This window comes from Rattus rattus, chromosome 10 (genome assembly GCF_011064425.1).
Source record: "Rattus rattus isolate New Zealand chromosome 10, Rrattus_CSIRO_v1, whole genome shotgun sequence".
NCBI classification, from domain to species: domain Eukaryota; kingdom Metazoa; phylum Chordata; class Mammalia; order Rodentia; family Muridae; genus Rattus; species Rattus rattus.
Window position 1 is genome coordinate 11,408,937 of NC_046163.1, and position 23,677 is coordinate 11,432,613.

At 51.2% G+C, this 23,677-nt stretch overlaps 1 protein-coding gene across 1 annotated transcript in view; it reads right to left on the bottom strand.

The window, feature by feature from the left end:
* Positions 1 to 7,856: 7,856 nt before the first annotated feature.
* Positions 7,857 to 23,677, bottom strand: part of Gli2 (GLI family zinc finger 2) — a 32,967-nt gene continuing 17,146 nt past the window's right edge. The window contains exons 6-11 of the mRNA XM_032915614.1: positions 21,196 to 21,330; positions 18,682 to 18,831; positions 17,088 to 17,252; positions 14,780 to 15,061; positions 12,769 to 13,105; positions 7,857 to 10,691 (exon numbers count right to left, since the gene is read on the bottom strand). Of these exons, the coding sequence (XP_032771505.1) occupies positions 8,311 to 10,691; positions 12,769 to 13,105; positions 14,780 to 15,061; positions 17,088 to 17,252; positions 18,682 to 18,831; positions 21,196 to 21,330 (3,450 nt within the window). The 3' untranslated portion in view covers positions 7,857 to 8,310. The remainder of the gene's footprint in view (positions 10,692 to 12,768; positions 13,106 to 14,779; positions 15,062 to 17,087; positions 17,253 to 18,681; positions 18,832 to 21,195; positions 21,331 to 23,677) is intronic.

Below are 23,677 nucleotides of genomic sequence, written 5' to 3' on the forward strand. Positions count from 1 at the left end.
GTGTGTGTGTGTGTGTGTGTGTGTGCGTGTGTGTGTAGGAAGAGAAAGACAGGCAGAGAGAGAGAGAGAGAGAGAGTGCGAGCATAGGTAGACAGAGAAAGACAGGCAGACAGAGACACACAGACAGAGACACACAGACAGAGAGGAGATGCTAGAAGGGAAGGAGATGGTAGGATGAGGTGGTGATGGGAGAGGAGGAAGATGGGAAGAGGAGACCCAGTCTTCTGTGTCCTGTAAGATGAGCCTCTCTGGCTATTGTCTCCAGCCCTCCTGGGCAAGTTCCTGCCTTGAGCTCTAGCCATCTGTCCCTGCTCTCCTCTTCCCTCAGGGCTTACATTTAGACTCTACCATCAAATGTTGGGTTTTCTCAAGGCTCTGGAGCATGCCCTGTCTTCTTTGAGGACCTATGCAGCCAAGGGACATTGTCCGTAGTTCCAGGCATCCTACATGGTACTATGGACAAAATGACCTGTGCCACGGTTTCCTGCCTTGATGGACTGTACCCTCAAACTAAGAGCCCCAAAGAAGCCTCTTTAAGCCGGTTCTTGTCAGGTGATTTGTCACAGCACGTCAAAGGGCAATGAGACAGAGACCAGCATACTCCTTGACCACCTCCAGCCTAACTCTTCCTACAGAAGCCATCACTGCATCCTGCTGGGTTCACCCTGAGTAAGCTCTTCAGCCTACCACCTCTGTCCATGTCTGAGGCCCTGCAGTGGCCTGGGACAGGCTGTGGGGAGGCCTGGGACAGGCTGTGACAGGCTGTGACAGGCTGTGGGGTGACCCAAGATAGCCTTTTATATTTGGTTCCTCTCTGAAGTTGGTTGGAGCTTCCCAGTATGTGGACCCTGTTTCCAAATCCTTTCTAATGTCAGGAGACACAGTGGGGAAGGCTAAACTTCCCCTAGCCTCCAAACCCTCACAGTAATGGCTATGACTCTCTCCTCGGCCCTTCTTTGGTCTCCCTGATACCGTGCTAGCTTTCTTCAGTGACTTGCTTCCACTGTACTCCTTCCCTCCTGCCTCAGGACCCTTACACATACTATTCCTTTTACCCAGAATACCCTTCTCCACCATTTCTGCGTGCCCATTCTTCAAGCTCAGTCAGGGAGTCCTTAAAGACCTCTTTCTCACACTCTGATGTGGTCAAGTCCCTCAGAAGATCTTGCAAACCTTGTCTGTCTTCATTTTCCTGACACCTCCCTAAGAAGAATCCAGCTCAGGTCACTGCTGCCCCTTGTTGACCACACGCAGAACAGGACCACTGAGCCCAGCCTGGAGGCTCTGCTATTTATGAGGACATGTGTCCGTTGTTTTTAATTGTGAATTTGGGATGGGTTGACGGCAGCTTTCTATGGGAGGAGATGGCCTGTCTGGTAATGTTGAACGGAACCATTCTTGGTTCTGTGTCTGTGACCTGGAAACATTCATGATGGTTTCTTCCCCACAGATGCTGTGGTGCTATGGAGGTGCCAGCCTGTCCTTTCCCCACGCATCATCCCAGGCAGAGATGCCCACTGAGATAGGAGACAGAGGAACAGATGGATGGAGAGATGAGGCAGAGAGAGAGATGGAGACACGCTTAGGTAAGAGATAGGTAACTGGATGAATGGACAGGCGAGTGATGGGTGGGTGGAAGTATGGAGGAGAGGTAGGTAATGGGGTAGACAGACTAGGGGCAGGTGGACGTATGGATGGATGAAATAGATGATGGACAGGTGATACATGGACAGAGCTTAGGAATGAACCCAGGGCTGTTACACTTGCCAGACAGGTCATATGATAGTTGTTACTGCAAGCATTCTAGTGCTGAGTTAAGTCCCTGACCCCATGCCTAACTTTTCGACATTGCTACATGATTCTGTCATCTACAAAGCTTACACTCATGAAACACACACACACACACACACACACACACACACGCACACACACACACACACGCACACACACACACACACACACCCACACCTAATGTTTTAAGCAAATTTACAATGCGTGTTGGGCCACATCATAGCTCATAGCTATCCTTGGATGCATGCAGCCTGTGGGTCGTGGGTTGGACAAGCCTCTCTGAACAGTTATTTCAGTCTCTGGTAATGTCTGCCGACCGCCCTCAGTCCCATGCCACCGATCTGCAATTTTACCATCTCCAATTCTTCTGTCTTGACGACGTCTGCTTTATGGGAAGTCTTAAAGCTGCATGTTTAAGGCTCCGGCCCCACTCTCTCCGTGTGTCTTAATTGAAGCTTTTAGGCTGTTTCGTTTTATATAGTTATCGATGGGGCTGTGTTTAGTGCCGCTCACTGTTGTCCCTAATTTATTTCCTTCTTTTCTTTGTTTCCAATTCCCTCCCTTCTTTGGGCTATTTGTTGATTTTATTTTTATTCTGAGGTGGGGTTTCGTGTAGCCTGACTGTTCTCAGATCCATTCTGTAGCCGGCGACGACCTTGGCCCTCCTGCGTCCTTTGTGGCTGGGATTGTGGATGGGCACCGCCACACCAATTCCATTTGACGACTTTTAGTGTTTTGATGACCTATCGTGTTCTTGCCCAGAATCCCTAGAACAGTCACTGCCCTCCCTGATTGTACAAGGCATCATTACACTCTCCATACTGGGCTTCTCAGTCTAAAAATAAAAATCAGCATTTTACCATTTCAAGGACAATGTGACCACCTAACCTCAGAACATCATATGGGTCACTGGCCTGACTCTGTTTATGTGATTTTTGCCTTATGATGTCTGGTTAGGCAGTGCTACACTGTGTGTGTCTTTGTATATTTCTGTGTGTATGAACTTGTATATTTGTGAGTGTGTTTGTGTATGTACATGTGTGTATGTGTGTATGGGAATGTGTTTGGGTATGTATGTGTGCATGTGTATGTATGTGTTTGTGTATGTATGTATATATGTGGATATGTTAGTGTATTTATGTATGTTTATATGCATGTATAAATGTGTGTTTGTATGCATGTATGTATCTGGTTATGTATATATGTATATATGTAAGTATATGTATGTGTTTGACTGTTTCTGCCTCCTAGGCTTAGAATAAACTGAGATAGACCCAGAGAATAGGAGGAAGCTACTACATCAGTTAGTCTTGTAGCCCTGGCTAGCCTAGAACACACTAGACAGGTCACGTACCCCTGAAACTATGGGCAATGCTCTGCCTCTGCCTTCTGAGTGCTGGAATCACAGGCATGAATCACCACACCCTGTTCACATTAGCGGATGAGATAGTTATCAGTACTGTCCACTTGACAGGGCCACACTCAGGACACACACCTCTGGGTGTGTGTGTGGGAGGGAGTTTACAGATTAGGTTAATTGAGGTGAGAAGATGCACCCAAAATGTGGATGACATTGTTCAACGGGCTGGACCCCTGCACTGAATAAAAAGGAGAATTGAGCCTTCATCTCTCTCTGCTTCCTGACACTGGATGTAATGTTCCAGCTTCTCCCGCGTCTGCCTCCAAACAAGATCCCAAATAAACCCTTCCTCTCCTGAGCTGCTTTGATCAGGTAGTTTGTCACTGCAGTGAACAAAGTCACTAATGCTGAGTCTTATCACGAGAAAGTCTGGGTAGAAGAATACGGCAGGGTGGGTTATTCGATACGCAGTTGTTCTCATTGTATAGGTGTTTCCCAGGCAATCACCTTGGGGCTCAGCTCTGAGATTTGCTTCTGGTTCCTGGTCCAGTCCTGAAAAGGTCTCTCATGTTCTCTCCCGTCCTGTTATAATGTCCTTGTCATTAGATGTCCCCAGGAGGGAAGTCCAGGAGCAGAGATGAGCTGTCTTCCATAGTCACTCAGGTAATGCCACCCCCTTGGCCACTTGTGAGCCACATTAGAGCCTCCTGCTGGCCACTGCTTTTATTTGGCAGTGCTCATTAGGCTGAGATTCACACATACAGAAGGGCCATGAATGGGAGATGGCTATGCTTACATACGACACCTAGACTTGGAAATGAAGAATAAGGAGATCCACTGATGGTTGTAAAAGGGCAAGAAAAACAGTGTCCTGTGTGGAGAAATGCTTGGCGAAGATTTGCCTATCCACTAGGGATGTAGTGCATTGGGTGGACTTCTTACTTAGCATTCAGGAAACCATGGGTTTGAGTCCTAGCATCACAGACTGAGTTTGGTGGCACCTGCGTTTGGAGGATTAGAAATCCAAGGCCATCCTCATCTAGATACTGAATTTGAGGCCATCCTGGGCTCCATGAGACCCTGAGTGTTTTTGGTTTGTTTTTTGCCTTTTGTCTTTTCCTTTTTTAAAAGATGTCTTGAAGGATGCCTGGAGACCTTCAAGACATAGTCTACAGCAGGCTGTCATGGAACACTAATAAGCAAATATATCTGTATAGAGAAGTCACCAATGGAAACTTTTGAGATAGGGTGAGTCAGTGTGTGGGAAACCAATGTGATATTTGGGAGAGAGAGCCATGGTCAGTGACTGCCAGTGTGGACTGAGAGGACTCCAAGATCACTGGAAGATGATGGAGACCCTCAGTCTCAGGGCTGGGGAGATGGCTGTCAGTAAAGTGCCTGCCTGTGAACTCTACGACCGAAGTTCCCACCATGGAACCCACAGTAAAAAATAAAAAAGAAGCAGACATGGTGGCACATGCCTTTAATTCCAGCACTAGGGAGGCAGGCCTCTAAGTTTGAGGTCAGCCTGGTCTACAGAGTGGGTTCCAGAACAACCAGGCTACATAGAGAAATCCTGTCTCAAAACAAAACCAACCAACCAACACACACACACACACACACACACACACACACATATATATATAGAGAGAGACAGACAGAGAGAAAGAGACAGAGACAGAGAGACAGAGAGACAGAGAGAGACCGACAGAGACAGATAGCTGGATGTGGGACAGGTGGACCCTGGGCTCACTGGCCGTCAGTCAGGCTTGCACGGCAGTGAAAGACCCAGGACTAAAACAGGAAGTTGAGTGCTGGGAAAATGAGAACTTCGGCTGTCCTCAGGCCTCTACATGTATTTTTATTAAAATCTTTGGCTTTAAATATTGATTTTAGGTGTATGAATGTTTTGCCTATAGGTCTCTGAGTATTTTGTGTGCATGTCTGGTGCCCAAGGAAGTCAGAAGAATACAGTGGTTCCCTGGAACTGGAGTTGTGGGTGTCTGTGAGTCACTACATGGGTTCTGGTAATCAAACCTGGATCCTTTGCAAGAGAAACAGTGTCTTTACCTACTTCCCCAGCCCTCTCTTTTAATTTTATATGTTTCTGTGTGTCTCTGAGTATGCACACATGCATGAGGGTACCCAGAGGTCAGAGAACGTCAAATTCCCCTAGAGCTAGAGTTATGGTGGTTGTGAACCTTTTGACATAGGTGCTGGGAACTGAACTAGGGTCTCCTGCGAAACTACAAATGCTTTTACTTACTAAGCTATCATTCACTCAAGCGCCTGGCTTGATTTTAATCTGTGTGCACTTGTACTCTCCTCACACCGTGTGTGTGTGTGTGTGTGTGTGTGTGTGTGTGTGTGTGTGTGTGTAGGCATGCACACTGTCAGTGTAGATGTGCAGGTCAGAGGGACAACCTTGCATGCTGGGCCTTACCTTGAGAAGCAGTCTCTGGATTTCTTTTCCACTTCATTAATGGTCCAGGATGGCTGGGCCATTAACTTCTGGAGATTCTGGTTTTGGACCCCAACTCCCCATAGTTATGCTACTACTGTGTCTGGCTTTTACGTGAGTTCTGGGGATTTGAACCAACCAAGCTATATTCCCTTCTTCTGAGGCTAAAGTTGCCCAATCCCTGCCCAGGGCTGCTGTCAATTTGCTGACCCAAGGTTCTCCCTGTCTACCCACCAGGGGGCCTTCCTAGGCTCAGGGTTGTAGCCATGGCTAGTCTCTTCTGGCCCTTCACCCAAGGCTGGTAGCTATGCATCCTGGGCTCCCCTTGCCTGCCTGACATTTCTCTTTTGCCGACTTTGGGGCTCTGCCCTCTTTCCCACCCTTCACTCCCCTAGATGTTTGATCTCAAAGTCAACCTGATGGGTTCTAGGATCATCAGGAAACAAGGAAACAAGCGTGTGGGCGTGTCAGTGAAGGGTTATTGGGTAAACTGAGCTGGGAAGACCTACCTTAACCACGGGCAGCTCCGTTGTACCAGCTGGGGTCCTGGACTGAATGGAAGACAGCGAGCTGACCATCAACTGTCTTCCTCTGCTTCCTGACTGTGAAAGCCATGTGGCCAAGTATCTGATGCTCCTGCTGCCATACATTCCCCACCAGGACAGACTGACTGTACCCTTGAACTTTGACCCTAAGCAAACCCTTCCTCCCTTAAGTTGCTTTTGTCTGCTATTTGACCATCGCATGAGGAAGTAGCCCCAACCCAAAATGGGTATCATCACCGAAACCAGACTGTGCCCGGGTCTGTACAGAGATCTGGCATGGTAGGACTTAGGCTACATGTCTCATGAGCTGAGCCCACGAGTGTCTCAGTCTTGGCAAACTGTCAAGACCTGTCTGCCCCCGCCCCAAGGTGCCAGAAAGCAAACAGTCGGTAAATGACTCTGAATTAAGCCCGTCTGGGTGAAGGTGGGGTAGTCAGTTTTGACACTGTTATGAAAAAATTACAGCCTATGTTTTGTTCAAATGCATCAAATTTACTGCCTGGATTCTCATTAACTACTGTCAGGAGAAAAGCAGATCGACAAGATAAATTATGAAAAAATTATTTTTAATGTACAAAAAAAGACTTATTTACAAGTTGAGCGTGTCATCTCAATTTATAGCATGTAGAAAAAGCTAAAAATGTTTGGCAATATAAATTTGGCTGGACGATTCATCCACAGTATATTCAGGCATGACGATGTCTACACAAAATAGATACAGATAGAGAAAGGGGAGCTGGGGTCTATGCCAGGCAGTGAGCCCACACCATGAGAGCCAGAGACCCATGGGCATGGCCCAGAGCTGTCATTTAGAGTTGGTCCTGTCTCTGGATTGTAAACAGAGAAGTTTGCTGCCCCGGGACACAGGGGGTCCAGACTCTGTTAAGAAGTTCCTCACTGCAGCCAAGGTCACGGCCAGAAGGAAGCTCTGAGTGGTGAGGTTTGGTTTGGCAAAGTTTCTATTAACTCAGAGGGACAGGTCTGGGATGTGGACATGTGTGTGGGAAGTCATGGGTTCACCCTGCAGTGCGCTCTGGACTGATTCTTTCTGGAGTCAGTTTCCGTATGCCATTTCTTATCTGGGGCCAGGCCATACTGAACAAACAAATTCAGTCCGGAGTTCCTCAAGGTCCAAGAATCAATCCCTTCACCCTCCCGCCCAACCACAAACACCACGCATGTCGTCACAGGTCGGTGCCAAACGACCTGGAGAGGAGGGGAGAGGTCAGGGGACCAGAAAGCACAGAGGCTGCATGTGGTGGCTCAGTACTGACTGCTGGCCACCAGCACTGTGTAGAGGAGCCCTGGAATCTCCCACGGGAGAGTGGTCAGATAGTGCGCTGGAGAAACAGAAGCGGGTAAACACACGACCTCCTTTTCCTGGGGAAGGCCTCTTTCACCCTGAGGCCCTGTCCATTCCTAGTCCACAGAAACCCCAGGTATGAAGACACAAGTCCTCTTCCTGGGAGGGCTTCACTGTACACTTCAGAACACTGTAAACAGGCCAAGAGAGCCCCCCACCCCATAGTAAAATACGTGTTTTACTAATTCTTCTCCACTCAGGAAATCTGCTGGTCCTACCCTGCCTAAGGAGTGGAGATGCTAGCAGTAACTGAGGAGACTCCATGATATCCCAGGGGCTGCTCCTTCCTCTTCTGTGGTGAGCAACTTGGCAAACTTCATGGACACATCCAGGGGAAGCAGTGATCCCTTTCCCTCGCAGGTGGTAGAATGGCAAACCGATCTTCTCAGAAGAGAGAGTATCCAGCATGGTCTCAGATTCAAACCCAAAGTGGCTCCCCTCCCCTCTTTGGGCATGTACTTAGAAAGCCCTTGGCCAAAGTACTCTCTCATTAGCTGAAAAATAGAGGTGAAAAAGCCAGAACCTAGTAATCTCATAGACACCAAAGACTGGCAAGCTTCATGTAAACGAGTTTCTTTCCAAATATGACTTTTTGAGTGTCCCGAAAAATAGGCCAAACAGCGGAGAGGATGCCCCTAAACCTTTTCTTAAAATATGTGCAAGTTTGAACCAGCCACTTCCCAACCCTCTCAGGCCTAATTAACACATTTGGACAAGGAGACTAGATTAGACCCTCGTACTCCAAGAAGCTGACATTGCTCAGGTCTGCTGTGCCAGGAGCCAGGAGTCTCTAGGTCATCATATTTAAAAACTTGTTCTCTTCGGCCAAGCTGGTGAGCATGGAACTCATGTCCCCAACAGCCATGTTGCTGATGCCCGCGGGGATGGAGGGCAGTGTCAGGGAATTCCGGGGTGTGGTGAGGCGTGAGGAATTCTGGGAGAGATTGTGGAGCAGGCTTGGGCTCAGTGCACCAGAGAACAAACTCGAGTGATCGCCATCGTCCATGATGGCATCAAAGTCAATCTGGGGGGGCTCCAGGAGCTGGGAGTCCACGGTGCTGGACACCTGGTTGACTCCTGGTGAAGGCAGAGGTTCAGGCTGGATATTGTCTGAGCAACCTTGTGGTTGTGGCAGCTGGGGCTGCATGGCTGGGCAGCCTCCGTTCTGTTCATACATGTGGATCTGGCCATAGTAGTAGAGCGTGTTCTGGTCCTGTGACCGCCCTGTGTCCTGAGATGGCTGAGGAGTTAGGGATACCATGGTCCCTGCTGTTCCCTTCGGCATAGCTTCTGCTGTCTCTTGGTTGGCTGATGTGACCACGGCTTGGCCAGCGGTCCTGGCATACAACTGCTGTTGCCCAGAACGTACTCCTCGGTGACGGCTAGCTGTGTTGGGCTCCAGGGGTGGCCGAGGCTGCATGAGACCAAAGCCCGTGTTCTGCTGGGCCTCCATGAAGCTAGGCTGATGGGATGGCGGAAGGCCAGAGCCCTGTTGGTAGCCGTCCTGCTGGGGATAGCCCAGGACCGGGTGAGGTTGGGACACTGCAGCCATGGATGAATTTGCAATCCCAAGTTCCCGTTGATGGCCACTTATGATGGTGGCATTGGGGACAACTTCCATTTGCTGAGGGAGTCCCAGATGGCTGGGCTTGGCTGCCATATTGCTGCAGGAGGGGGCAAACTGGTTCAGAGATCCACTGACAATGTTTGGACTCAGCTGCTGGTGGGTTTGGCTGTAGTTGGCCTGAGGGCTCATGGCTGCAGTCACACCCAGGCACTGACTGCCTGTAGCTGGCAGTTGAGGCTGTTGCGTGTAGCTCCCTCTTGATGCAGAGGGGGCCCCTCGAAGCTGTAGGTGTGGTTGGGTGCTGTCTAGCCCTCCAGAGCCGCTCTGCAGGGCTTGTGGGCTATAGCCTGGATAGTGGGCAAAGGCTGGCTTCTGCTGAACCAGGTTGCTCTGAGGAAAAGAGGGTGGCTTCACCTGGGTGGGCAGGGCATCCACGGTGCCAGAACTCACCTCGTTCCACTGCACAGGCATGTTGCTCTTGTTGAGGCTGGAGGAGGGGCTGTAGCTCAGCTGGCAGCCTCCCAGCCCAGGAGCAGAAGGGCTCATGTTGGAGTCGGCAGCCGCTAGCCTGCGGTGGCCTTGTAGCCCGGGACTGGGCAGTTTAGAGTTCTCGGGGAAGCCAGTACCTTCTGTGGGATACACCTGCCGCGTGCTGTCATCCAAGGCACCACCGGTGTGAGCCTTGATGTACTGCACCACATCATCTGGCAGCACGAGGTCATCCTCCACCAGCCCCAGGTCAGACTCTAGCCCTGCACCGTCTACCCCAGCAGCCATGGCTTCCATCACCACGTTCTCATTGATGCTAGGGGGTCGCGGAGAGTAGGCATGGCGGGTCAGGCTGCCATCTACGCTGGGGTGGCTCTGTAAAGGCAGGCCACGCCGATCAGTGCAGGGGGGCAGCGGACCTGGATTCATGTTGTGGATGCTGTGGAAACGTTGCACTCGAGGCAGAACAAGGGGGTCAGGGCGCCGCACAGGGTCGCTGGCCCGCCGCGTGCTGCCGTTTGGCCCCTCATGGGGTAAGGCAGGAGCCGCACCTACATAGCCATGGCCGTGGTTATAGGTAGGCCCGTCGCTGCCACGCCGTGGCCCCAGAGGTTGTGGGCAGGCGCCCGGCAGTGCGCGCTCAGGAGCATCCAGTAATGCCAGGCGGGTACGAAGGCTGACACGGTCGAGGCCCGGCAGTGGCGTGGGCGGTGGCCCGCCTGTGGCCGCTGCGTACTTGGCACGCAGGCTATACTGCTGTGCGGGTGTCAGGTTGAGCAGCCCGGGGCCACCGCCGCTGCACTGACTGGCCTCACTGGAGCGCCGAGAGGCATCTGTGGAGATGGGGTCGTAGGAGTCCGCTGAGCTGGCATTGTGCGGGCGTACGCCACCAAGAGGCGAGGCCTCGCTGGAACGGCGGCTGGAGAAGTATGGGGAGATGCCGGAGGAGCGGCGGCTCACGGTGTAGGCTGAGCTCATAGTGCTGGTGGAGCTGTCTCTCCGTTCCTGCAGCTGGCTCAGCATGGTCACTTCTGTCAGTTCTGGTAGCCGCTGGTTGGGCAGCAGTCCCGCTGGTCCACAGCCCCCAGTATTGTTGAAGTTTTCCAGAACAGAACCTAGGGAAGAACGGAGGGGTCACAGGAGGCCAAGGGCTGTGCTCCACAGGGCATAGACTCCCTGGGCTGTTTCCCAAAACCAAAAGATCACCTACATCTAGTCCAGTAGAGGCAGTGGAAATAGTAACCAGTTCCCTCACCCAACCCCCCGACCAGACTGATCCTGGAGGCCCAGCGCAAGGCCAGGTACATAGCAGGTACTCGACAGTATAAGAGTTCTGGGTATAGGAAGGGAAGAAGGAAACCAGGTGGCATGGTACACACAATCCCAGCAGCCGGGAGGCAGAGGCAGGCAGATCTCGAGTTTGAGCCCAGCCTAGTCTACAGGGTGAATTCCAGGACAGCCAGGGCAGGACAGAGAAGCCTCCCCAGTTTCTTTAGCTACATTACACGCATCTGCACAGAGGATGGGGTTACTGACAGCACAGTTCAGGAGCGCCCTGGCTTGAAGACCCAAGGTCTTGACTTCTGACCCTCCTGCCTCTACCTTTGGAGTGCTGGGGGTTACTGGTGTGCACCACCACGCGCTGTTGATCTGGTGCTGAGCACTGAACTCAGGGCCGTGTGCATGCATGCGAGGCTAGCACTCTACCTGCTGAGCTACGCATCCAGCATTTGCTTTGTTCTGAGGCTGGGTCTCTCTATGTTGTATAGGCCGATCTTAGGGTAGACAGAAGAGAAGCGAGCCCAAGACTGCAGAGGAAAGTCAAGGCCTCTCACAGCACTTTATGGCTGGGTAAAAGGTGGTCACACTCCCTATGAACAGTCATGACTTGAGCTCAGGCAGCTGTCTGCAATCCAAGAGATCCCTTGCAAAGTTCTAGCCTTCTGGCAGGAATCCTTCCAACAGTGGGGCTGGTGGTGTGCCAATGGACACCACCATGTGGGGCAGCCTGGTGTCTATGTGCCCAGCGGCACTCCAGAGGTGCTCTGGAGATAAAAAGAGCCTGCTGAGCACAAGGCTACATCCTCTGAGAAGCCCCCCTGCTCGTTCCCCATGGAAGGCACCTCCTCAGGCCAGCAGTAACCCAGCTTTGTGGTGCTCTGATGCTCTAGGGCTTGCTCTGCATGTGACTCTGACCCTGGGTCCTTTGGGATGGTGAGCATTCTGCTCTCCTTTCCTTGAGCCTTTGCCATGATGCCCTAAATGCTGACTGGCTAAGTAAGGAAGGAGCCTATGTTCAGAGGCTGACAGTGGCATGCTGCATGGAGAACACCGTGCGCTTTGGGGCTGCACAGACCTGAGCTAAGTCCACTTACTGCTGGGGTTTGGGTGGGGTACCTTCTCCTCTGAGCCTGCTTCCTTTCCACGCAGCACAAGGCAGAGTTGAAGCAGGCAAGTGAAGGGAAGGCCTAGCAGTTGGGCATCATTGGATCACACCGCTCACATCCCTTTGCCAGCAGAGCATCTCCGTATTTGCAGCTTAGTGCAGGGGCAAGCCTCTCCAAAATACCCCTTCAAAGTACCCCTCTCCATACCTCCATACCCCTCTCCAAAATAAAGAACCTGGTAGGGACCTCTAGTTCCCTATCAACCCCTAGGAATCTTTAGAGGCCAGACATACAACCTATAACCAAGGGACCAGGTTGATCCAGTTTGAACTTGCTTGGGGTGCAAGGGCAGTAATGTAAACTCTATCCTTTGAATGAACGTTTAGGGAAAACCCTCCATTTATCAGGTTATACTTGTATATGGTTGGGTGTGCATATAGTTAAAATTAGGGCGTGATCAAAGAACTAAGGTTTACATAACCTAAGCCTGTCAATCAAACCCAAAGACCATCCACACCCCTCCCCTAACAACTAGCTCCTCCTCTTCCTAGACTTCCTAGAGGAAGCCCAAGGCAATACCTGGGTACTCTTGGGCTTTCATGTACTCATGGTTCATTCGATTCTGAAGAAAACTTTTCAGTTTTGCTATTTTCGTGGGCTTCTTCAGTTGTTTGACCAAATCAGACACCAAGAACTTGGAACCATCTTCTCTGCCCCATTGTGGGAAGCCAGACAGACTATGCATGGTGCCTGAAGGAAACAGCCCCAGGCTCTCTCCCACCAGGGTCTGTTAAGCCTCACTCACCATTCACTGGAAGGGGAGGCAGCTTGGTGTTGCGGGTGTGTGGGGCTGGGCCAGCCCACGAGCAGGAATCCTTTAGAGACTTGAGCTTCTCTCTCTTCAGCTGCTCAAAGCGATGCATGGTGGTCATGTGTTTGCGCAGCTGCAGGCCACCAGTGGAAGGTACAGCCAGGGCTGATGTGTCAGCTCCTGGAGACGTGTCGTCCAGTGCAGTCAGGTCTCCCAGACTCCCGGGCCCTGTCCCCGGCATCTCCACGCCACTGTCATTGTTGGGGACACTGCCCAGGGGAGAGGGCTCGCTGCTGCAGGATGACTGGGCCCCGGGGCTGGACTGGCACAGCTGCAGGGACAAGGTAGAAGACACAGGCTCAGGGATCATGAGAAGTCGCCCGGTCCTGTGAACCATCCCACATTCAAACCGGGTCACGAGCAATCAGGGAACTACTTTAAAGGGGCACTTGCAACCCATTCTTTGTGTGCCTGTATAAGATGACTAAGTCTAACTGTGGCCCTTTTCCTCAACTACGGTACTGACCCAGACTGCCTTCCATGTAGCAGCATGTGCCAGGATTTGTTGTACTGTAGGCAGAAGAAGACTAAGTTGATCCAGAGAGAAGGTATTCAGCACAGCACTGCACAGTGAAGTGGGGGATAACAGAACCCTGGGGACTGGTTGGCCAGCTGCCTTCTACTGCTCAGGTTAGGGACAGGTGCTCAAGAGGTCAAAGAGTGAGGAGCGGGGAGCTCTGGGGTGTGGCCACTGCTTGCACGGCCACTTCAAACTGGCAGGCTATCAACTTGACTCAAGCAAGAATCACCTGGGAAGAGATTCTTAATAAGGAATCTGTGTGCATGTCTGTGGAGGGCTGTCTTAACTGTTGATTGAGTGTGGGAAGACCTAGGCAGTGTGCAGGTGGCACCAGGCTGCGTGTGTCCTGGACTGTCTAAGAGTGAAGCCAAGCACAGCAGCAGACCATGACGCACACACATTCTCTTTGCTGGGGACTGTGGATGTGATGTGCCTAGCAGCTTGAGTTCCCTCCCAAAAAAGTGGTGGGCAGGAATGTAACTCAACTCCTCACCTCACACTTGCTCTGCCGTGCTTTTCCTCAGTGTCTTTGTCACGGCAACGGAAATGAAACTAGAACATGTGGTTCTCCCCCCTCCCTCTGTGCTGGGGTGGGGCAGGCACATAAACAAGGAACACCACAGAACCCTACAACATCTGAGGTCTGGGCTGGGAAGCAAATTCTAGATGCAGTAGTTTGAGGCTCGTCTCTGGGTTGGATGATTTCCCTGCACTGTATGCCTAGCTTAGCAGAGCCAGTTCCAACAAGCATTGCGACAATTCTTTGCTCCATCTAGTCCAGACTCACCCCTGCTCTCCCTTGATCTCCATACCTCACCCCTACCTTCCCTTGCTCCCCATACCTGCCAGCCTTATTTTTACTGCTTACCTCTCTCTACCTATTCCCACGGTGCCACCCGATATCTGTCTCTCTGAAAGCCAGTTCAACCTCTGCCCGGCCATGAGCACTGAAACAACACGCGGCCCACCCTCTCTCCCTGGGTGCTCCCACCCCCACCCCATTCCTCTGCTCACCTCAGTAGCGTCTATCCTTAGGGGAGGTACAGTTGGGAAAAAGAGGTGGAGACAAAGAACAGGTGGTTAGAACAGAAGGAACACAGGCTAGAGCGGGGAGGACACAGACAGGGACAGAGGGCTGGGGATCCACAGAGGCACCCGGGTACTGGAGGAGAGGCAAATTCATCCTGAGCAGACTACCATTGAGGAAGGGCGTTTCCCAGCCCCGGCCTCAGTTGCCCAGCAGGAGCTGGGTCAGAGAAGGCAAAGGAAAGGAGAAAGGATTCATGAGGGGGTACAAGGTGATAAATAAGATGGGGCAGTGTTTTGTTCTGAGAACGGGGTGCTCTAGCAGGACCCTCAGAAGGAGGCTGGGCTTCTGGGCCTCTGAAGAGCTGAGCACCAGCTTAGCACCCAGCTCTGTCTTACCCCGGAGCTCTCTGTCTTGATGGCTTTGATATGCAGGCAGTCCTCCGCAGTGTGACTGGTGCTACTGGCCTCCACACTCTCCTCAGGTCCCCGGCCACCTGGCTCGGCGCCGGCCTCATTGTCCCCATTCTCCTTGAGCAGTGGAGCACGGAGGTGCACATCATTACGCTGTTTCTTGGTCACATGGGCATCTGGCCCGTGGACGGTCTTCACATGCTTGCGGAGTGAGCTGGGGTCTGTGTACCTCTTAGTGCAGCCTGGGATCTTACAGATGTAGGGTTTCTAGGAAGACAGCCAGGCCTGGGTTATGGACAGGGACCCAAGGACAAACTCCGAGTGGGTGCTATAGCTGTTCTGAAGCCACTGCACGTTCCCTGGCAGCCCTGGCTGGCACAGGGGCAAGCGCTCTAACACATTCATAGTCTGTGGGTCAAGTTTGTAAGAGCCTGGCCTTCCCATCTGCCTTGTATGCAGAGAGGATACAGTGTCAAAGAAACTCCAGACAAAGGATCAGAAAGCGTGTGGGAAAGACCCACATGCTCCCCCAAGACAGGGATGTCAATCTCATTAGACTCCACTGAAAGCAGATAGACTAAGGAAACTTGTAGTCACCCGGCCACTGTGGGGCACACCTGAGCATCCAAACATCTTGTTTCTGTCCTAGCTTGTACACACTCAAATCTATAGACGGAAACCACCACCTAATGTACCTTACTCTACACATGTCTTCACACACACATAACATACATACATACATGCATCTACACATATACACCACCCTCATTCATATCCACACAAACACAGATATACCTACAATCCCACACTTGGCCCCATATACACTCCATGTATGCACCCCACCATGCACACACAAATGCACAACACACATGTAAATACCTCCATACCTGTATACATGTTCCTATATCTACATGAACATAACGTACTTATACACATGAACACAGACATATGCCCCCCCCACACACCCCAATCTTCTAATCCATTAATATATAAACATGTAACATACCTCACTACCACATCTATAGTGCACATATAAATACACACATGTCCCCACATTGGCTATCTACATAAGTGCACACATATATGTATATCTATACTTCTCCCCAAGAGGATGGCTTCAAGGGGCCCAGAGGCCTTTGGGAATGCCTCTCACTTCTAACATGAACTGAAGCAAGGTCTCTTTCTTTCTTCTAAGCTGTCAGAAATACTCTTTCTCCCAGGTCTGGAGAGATGGGTCTGTGGTTTAGATCACTTATTGTTCTTGCAGAGGTTCAATTCCAAGTACCTATGTGGTGGCTCACAGCCATCTGTACAGTTCCAAGGGATCTGACCTTCCTCTTCTGGCTGGGCACATGCATGATGCAAAATATTCATATATATATAAACACATGATAAATATATAAATGTATGTATAATATATACATAAAAAAGTTCTCTCTTTGGTCTGCCTGAACCACAGAAATTGTATAGCCGAGCAGGGACTAGGGAGTTGGGTTCCTTCTCTCAGGCCTGTCTAAGGGCTCCACTTGCTCTGGGCAGAGTTTGTGGTCTAGTGGACCCCAGGCAGCACTAGCCTCTGCAGTAGGAGCTGCCTGTCGAATATGCCAAATACTGATAACACTGGGGTATCTGTTCTGTAGGGGCACACATACTTGTGAATAAAACAATGGCCTAGGATGGTTTCACAGCTTCACAGAGTGCCTAGCAGGCCTGCCAGCAGGCCTGTGACATCACCTAAGAGATTGTGTCACCTCTGAGTGTTGGTTTCCTTATCTGTAGCAGAATCCATTCAGCAGCCAGAGAAGCAGATGGGGGAGGGGCGCCTGGCAAGTGGTTTGTGCTAGCTAGCTTTATCTATTTAGAATCATGTGGGCAGAGAGTCTCAATGAGAGACTGTCTGTGGACATGTCTGTGGGGGTATTGTCTTAATTAAGCGGATTGCTAATTGGAAGTCCACTGTGAGTAGACCATTCCCTAGGCAGGAGGTTGTGAACTGTATGAAATGGAGCTGAGTACAAGCAATCAAGCAAGTAAGCATGCATGCATTCATTTTGCTCTTGACTGTCAATGAATATGATTAACTGAAGTTCCTGACTTGACTTCCCCACAATAGACCTTAACCTGGAATTGTAAGTTGACCCGAGTCCCTTTTTCTCCACATTGCTTTTAGTCAGGGTATTTTACCACAGAAATAGAAATGAAACTAGAACAGGGTTATCCACTAGCCAGTGGCAATGCATTTACACACATCAGCAGCAATGCATGCGTTTCTGCACATCCCAGTCATGCGTACCTCATTGGAGTGAGTGCGGTTCTGGTGCTTGGCACGGTCCGAGGCATTGGAGAAGGCCTTGTTGCAGCCTTCGTGTTCACACACATAGGGCTTCTCCCCTGTGTGGGACCGCAAGTGTGTCTTCAGGTTCTCCAGGCGAGAGTAGGCCTTTGAGCAGCCTTCAAACTGGAAAGAGGTGGACTGGTCAGAGAGGACACTCCAGAGTCACATCAGGCAGCTAGACCCGGGGCTCCCCTGCACCGCCCTCCCTGCCCCCTCCTGTGGCATACATTCCCTCTCGTGCACCCCAAAGCATGTGTTTTAGTAATGACAGTTACTCTCTCTTCTAGGAAATACTGAAAAGGCTGCAGTACAAAACTCAGACGAATCAAAGACCTTGGAGGAGGGCTTCACTGTGAAATACAGGAGCATGCATGTACGTATGTATGTGTGATATTGACATGAACAAAAGCACACACTTATAAGCTGTCCGATTCTTCACGATTTTATACACTTGTCCGAAGCACATGAAAGTTCTGATTTCTCCATAGTCTGGTTCTTACTATTAACTGTCCTTTGTTTTGAAAGATTTTTAGAAACATTTTATGTGTACAGGTGTTTTGTTTGTACTCATGTCTGCACACTACATGTAGGCCTGGTGTCCTAAGAGCCAAAAGAGGGTGATGGATCCTCTGGACCTGGAGTTACAGCAGGTTGGAAGCCACCATGTTGACGCCGGGAATTGAACCTGGGTCCACGGGAAGAGTTGAACACTCTGAAATCTTTCCAGTTGCTGTTGTGTTTTATTTCTGAGATAGGATCTCATGTAGCCCAGGCTGGTCTCAAACTCACTGTGTAGCTAAGGAAGGCCTTGAACTTCTGACCCTCCTGCCTCCATGTCCCAAGGGCTGGGGTTATGCACATGCACCACCACACTCAGTGTCTGTGGCTTGGGGATGGAAGTCAGGTTCTCACACACGTCGGGTGAGCCCTCTCACCGGCTAAGCTATGTTTGTCCCCTACTCCTGCCAAACTCTTAGAAGAAACAAAGCAGGAGGCTCGCTCAGTTACTGCGGCCATGGGTTAGGCAAGCACTTCTTAGCTATGGCAGCTAAAAATTAGATTTCACTAAATTAAGCTCTTGCACTTCACAGGAAATTATCAAGAAAACGGAGAAAGCACACAGAATTGGAAAAGTATTTGTAAACTGTACGATTGGTAATGATCTGGAACTAGTAACAAAAAACAATTCTTATAACCAAGCAACAAAGTGGCAGGTACTGATTCCCAAAGAAGACGTACAAACGGGCTGAGGGGATGGCTCTGTGGATAAAGGGGCTTGCTGCCAACCCCGATGCTTGGACGATCATCTCTGGAACTCACAGGATGGAACGAGACAAGATTCTGTCGGACTGCTATACATGTCTCACCCCTTTCCCCTCCCCTGCCGCACAAAGAAATGTAACTGAGATGTTTTTAAGTGCACCAATAGCCGGTTCAGTATTATTTGCCATTAGAAAGCATTCACTGAGAACCTAAGGAGGAACGGGGGTGGGGTCCAAGGGACACAGGGTACGGCTGTGTCCAAGCGGCTCTGCAGGGGGAGGAGGCTCACCGTGCACTTGTGCGGCTTCTCACCCGTGTGCCTGCGCATGTGGACAACCAGCATGTACTGGGCCTTGAAGGGCTTCTGCTCTCTCGTGCAGGCCTGCCAGCGGCACACGAACTCCTTCTTCTCCCCGTGGATGTGCTCATTGTTGATGTGCTGCGGGGGAGGGTAAGACAGGGCAGGGGGGGGAGGCGAGCACGAGCTACTCCCACTGCTCACTCTCTATTGGCTGGCTGGCCCCTGTGTGCAGAACCCTCCTCGCACAGACCACCTCCTGCCCTCAGGAGACCACCATCCCATCCCAAAGCCTCTACACAGCACACCCATCCTTGGTGAGGAGCACTGCAGTAGCTGTGTATGTGTGTGTGTGTGTGTGAGGGAGGGTGTGTGTGTATGGGGGAGGGGAGGTGTGTGGGGGAAGGGGAGGTGTGGGGGTGAGGGGAGGTGTGTGTGTACACATGTGCAAGTTTGAGTGTGCGGGCATTCTTATATATGTACATCGCACACACATGGATGTGGCTGAGGGCAACTGAGTCCTACATGGCCTTGGTGGGGGTGGAATGACATGGCTCCTGCCCCCGGTGACATGGCCAACAGGGCATGGGGGTGCACTCAATGGTAAAATGCTTGTCTATCACGCATGAGACCCTGGATCCAACCCCTTCCAAATACTCTGTGTGGTATATGAATGTGTACACGTTTGTATGTGTGTGTGCTTGTGTGTACGGGTGCACACAGAGGCCAGAGGTCAACACAGGGTGACTTCTTATCACTTTCCACCTGGGTTTTCGGAGACAGGGTCTCTCCATGAATGTGAGTTTACTAATTCAGCAAGATCAAGGGCCAGGGGGATTCAGGGAGCCTTTGTCTCCACCTCCCCAGTTCTGGGAGTGTAGACAGTGCGCCACTGCTCTCCTCTAAATTTACTGATGATTGAAGGCAGCCCACACACCCCAGTTGAGGCTCTGGGCCTGACCCATGGGGGAACACAGTGACTATGGCGATGTTCCTGAGGTACAAGCACCAGCTGCTGGCTAAGTGTGCAGTGAGGCACACATACCTGGCTTCCAAGATGTGTAAAGGAGGTATCCTACCGGTGGAAAACAGCTTGCTCAGCTCTGATTTTGAGGGAGGCTACAGCTAGGTCCTGACTCTCAGCTTTGGACTCTAGGCACAGTGCCAGGCTGACCCTGGGGCTAAAGAGCCTCGACGAGTGACCGGGTCAGCCAAGGGGACAGCAAAGCCACTGCCTGACTTCTGCCTCTCTATATTTACCAGGTATTCCTAGAAAATGTAAACTCAGGTGCTGTAGTCTCTCCCAGACAAACGCATTTGCATCTACACAGCTCTCCAGGAGCCGAGTGACTGGCTCTGGCAGCACCTCGTCCTGGAAGATGAAAGGCCACTGGCCCGACGCCCTGTGCGGCATCCCAACTGTCAAGCACAGATAACACCACCTTGGGAGCCTGCGAAACAGCAGCCCTTTGAACTTCCAGAAAAATCTTCTCCTATCAGCCTCCCTTTCCATTCATAAAGCCTTTCAAATGAGAAAAATGCTTCTCGGCTGCGCCTTTCATTTTTTTCTTATTGGTTTACTTAGCGACAAATTGTTAATAATGGACGGGGGTCTGGCTTGCCATCCATCTTCCCAGAGAGGAGAGGCAGAGCTAGGCGAAGGCAGGTCCTCTTTGTAGAGCAGCCTGCTCTTTCGGGCCAGGTGGGAGTGATCCCCTAGGGCCACAGAGATATCCCTAAAGCAGCCCTTCTCGGGTCGAGGCAGGAATCTGACTAGGAGACTCTGTCCCCTACATACTGAGGCAGAGACTCTCACTGGCCCGGAGCTCATCTGGGAGGCTAGGCTGGTTGGCATGCACCTTCCTCGGCCTCCTCACCAGTGCTAGGATTAAAGGCATCCGACCCCATGGCCAGGCCCTCTGTAAAGGGTTCTTAGGAACTGAAACCGGGCCTTCTAAGCACTTTGCTGGCCGAGCGGTCTCCCCCACATCTTTTTACACTGTCACCTCTGTATTTTTGCTTGAGCCCAGTCCCAGTCCAAGCACTGTCCCTTCTTCCTCAACCCAAGTGCTTGAACCGGCACCGCACGGTTCTGATTGGTACCTCTGCCTCTGCTTACTCCAAAGAGGTTGAAAATACAGATTCAGGTTCTAGAATGAACTTCATGTGCATGTGGACTGTAGCTTAGAGCACTCGGTTTTGCTGTACATTTCTCACTGTGTGTGTGTGTGTGTGTGTGTGTGTGTGTGTGTGTGTGTGTGGTGTATTCTTCATTATTCCTTTTCCTTATTCTCACGCTTTCGTATTTTCTTGGACCTTCATGTATACTACATACGTGTTTGAGGTGGGGTGAGGGGCCTCCAAGGCACCTGGTCACTGTATCTCCTACTTACAAGGGATGGGGCTCCCCATTCAGCCCCTCTGAAGTACAGGCCTTGGAAGGCTCTAGGTCCATTGTGGCTGGGGCTCTGCACCCCTAGGCAGGATCTGGGGACAGAGGCTTACATGCACCAGCTGCTCCTGGGTGTCATATTCCTTCGTGCAGTCTGCCCAGTGGCAGTTGGTCTCGTAGATGACCACTTCGGCCTCCTGCTTGCAGTCATCCCTGTCCAGATCTTCCTTGAGATCAGCCAGTTGCTCCTAGAAGGGAAGCCCACATCCACATGAGCCATGACTGGTCCTGTGGCTAGGGTGAGATTAAACTCAAGGGTTTACACCAAGGGCCTAAGGCTGGCACAGGCATGGACACACATCCACGCATATAATATATGAACTCTTGCATCCACACATTCACGAATACAATATATACATTCATACATCCATACACATACATATGTACACAATGCATGCATACACATGTACACATACAACAGAGGCACACAGAGTCATACTTACCCACCCTTCTCCCTTTCCTTAGCTCAGCCTAAGGAAACTGCTTGTCATAGGTAACTGGGCCCTTCCTGCTCTCTGGTCATCATGAAGAGATTTTGACCAGCACCACCCCTCTCCCATTTGCAAGTGGAATGTGGGGTTGGTTTCCACTGTGAGTATCTAAGGTGAGCTCCATACTCACTGGAGGTATGGAGATGGAAACACTGTTAAGTGTGGGGTCCCTGTCTGGAGGAAGGAGAACCCCCAACCCCAAGTCCTTTCCTTCCAAATAATTTTTTTCATACTGTCTCCTCTTCCTCAGGTGCATGTGTGCCCTCTCGCAGTGCCAGCATCTGCCAAGCGCTCTGCAGAGAGAGCGCACACCCCTTAGCCCCTCAGGCACATTTCCCTGTCACAGTCTTTCTTCATTCTTGTATCACAGCTAGGGAAACTGAAGCTCAGGGAGATGTGGACCCTCCTCTCCACAGCCGATATGGACTCTGGAGGAGATGAGATCTGGACTTGTGTCTCCATTCCGATAGCTTTAACTGTCAGCCTCGGAATCATTGCAAAGGGATCCTCAGTGGAGGGACTGCCTAGGTCAGAATGGTCTGTGGGCCTGTTTGGGGGTTGTCTTGACTGTTAATTGATGTGCAGGACCTGTGGGTGGCATCACGCCTGAGTTCACTGAGCATGAATGAACTAGCAAGCAAGCAGTGCTCCTTCATGACTTCTGCATCAAGTTCCTGCCCTGGCTTCCCTCAGGGATGGACCTACCCTGGAAGTGTAAGGTAACAAAGCCTCTTCTCTCTTGTTTGCTTTTCGTCAGAGTGTCTTATTACAGCGATATCATGGAAATGGAGCACTCTACAGACCATACATTAGGGTTATGAGGCTATTACAAAGATGAAGCTTCAAGGAAAAGCCTCGGGTCACAGTGGATCTGCCTGGAACAGAGGCCAGGGTCAGGCACAGGTTCCCCAGGCTGGGAGGCAAGGTCCAGGGAGGGCCCGTGAAGCCTACTGTGGACAACCCAGTGTTGAAAGCCAAACTAAACCATGGCCAGAGGCAATATTACAAAGACCTTTATTTTTTAGTGTTTTGAGACAGGGTTTCTCTGGACTTCACTCTATAGACCAGGCTGGCCTTGAACTCAAGAGATTCTCCTGCTTTTGCCTCTCAAGTGGGGTGCTGGGATAAAAGGTATGTGCCGCCACTTGGCCATGTTCGACTTATATTTTAAAAACTGCAGGAACGTATCCTGACTCTTCAAGAATTGGGTTGTGGCTTTAGAATCAAGAGCGTTTGCCTAACACACACAGGACCCCAGGTTTAATCCCCTGTGCTGCAAAACAGGAAAAGAGACCTAGGAAGAACCTCGGGGAAACAAGGACAGTGCCGGCTAACAGGGACTTGCCAGGTTAAGGCCTGGAGTGTCCACTGGCCACTCACGAACAGCAAGCTCATTTCAGAACTTCAGAATTTCCCATGGTGGGCCACAGACACAGCCCCTCTCTGATACTGCTACAACCTCCTCCAAAAGGGACCCCTGGTTCACCATCTGGGACCCTCATAACAGGCGTCTCGGTTCTGCAGAGAGCAACGCTGCTACTGTGTTCCCTAAGGGACCTCATTGGCTGCACCGCACAGATCAGTCGAAACCCCTCACTTCCGGGTATCCAGCAGCCAGCGACTGCCAAGATGGGAATGTAGAGGAGGTCTCCTAGTGCCCGCAGGGCAGCAGAACATCTGGGATTATCCTCACTGCACATACACTACAGGCTCTGCTCATTGCAGACCAGCAGGCCCAGCGGTGGGCTGCTCTGAGACCAAGGCAAGAATCCAACCAGTCTGCAGTTTGAGGGCTTCAGCAGAAAGCACGTATGGAGCAACATGGAGCCCGATTCTGTGAGGAAAGGCCTTCTGCAGTGCCGTGAGTGGACTGCCTTCCTGTGCGCCATTCCTCACTTATCTGAGAGGGGATCACATAGCTCCAGGCTTGCAGTATTACGCTGCCAAGGCTGCCCTTAAATTCTCAGTCCTCCTGCCTCCACCCCTAGGGCTGGGATCCCGGGAAGGTACCACCAGGCCCAGTTTGCTTTCACGGTTTCTTTCT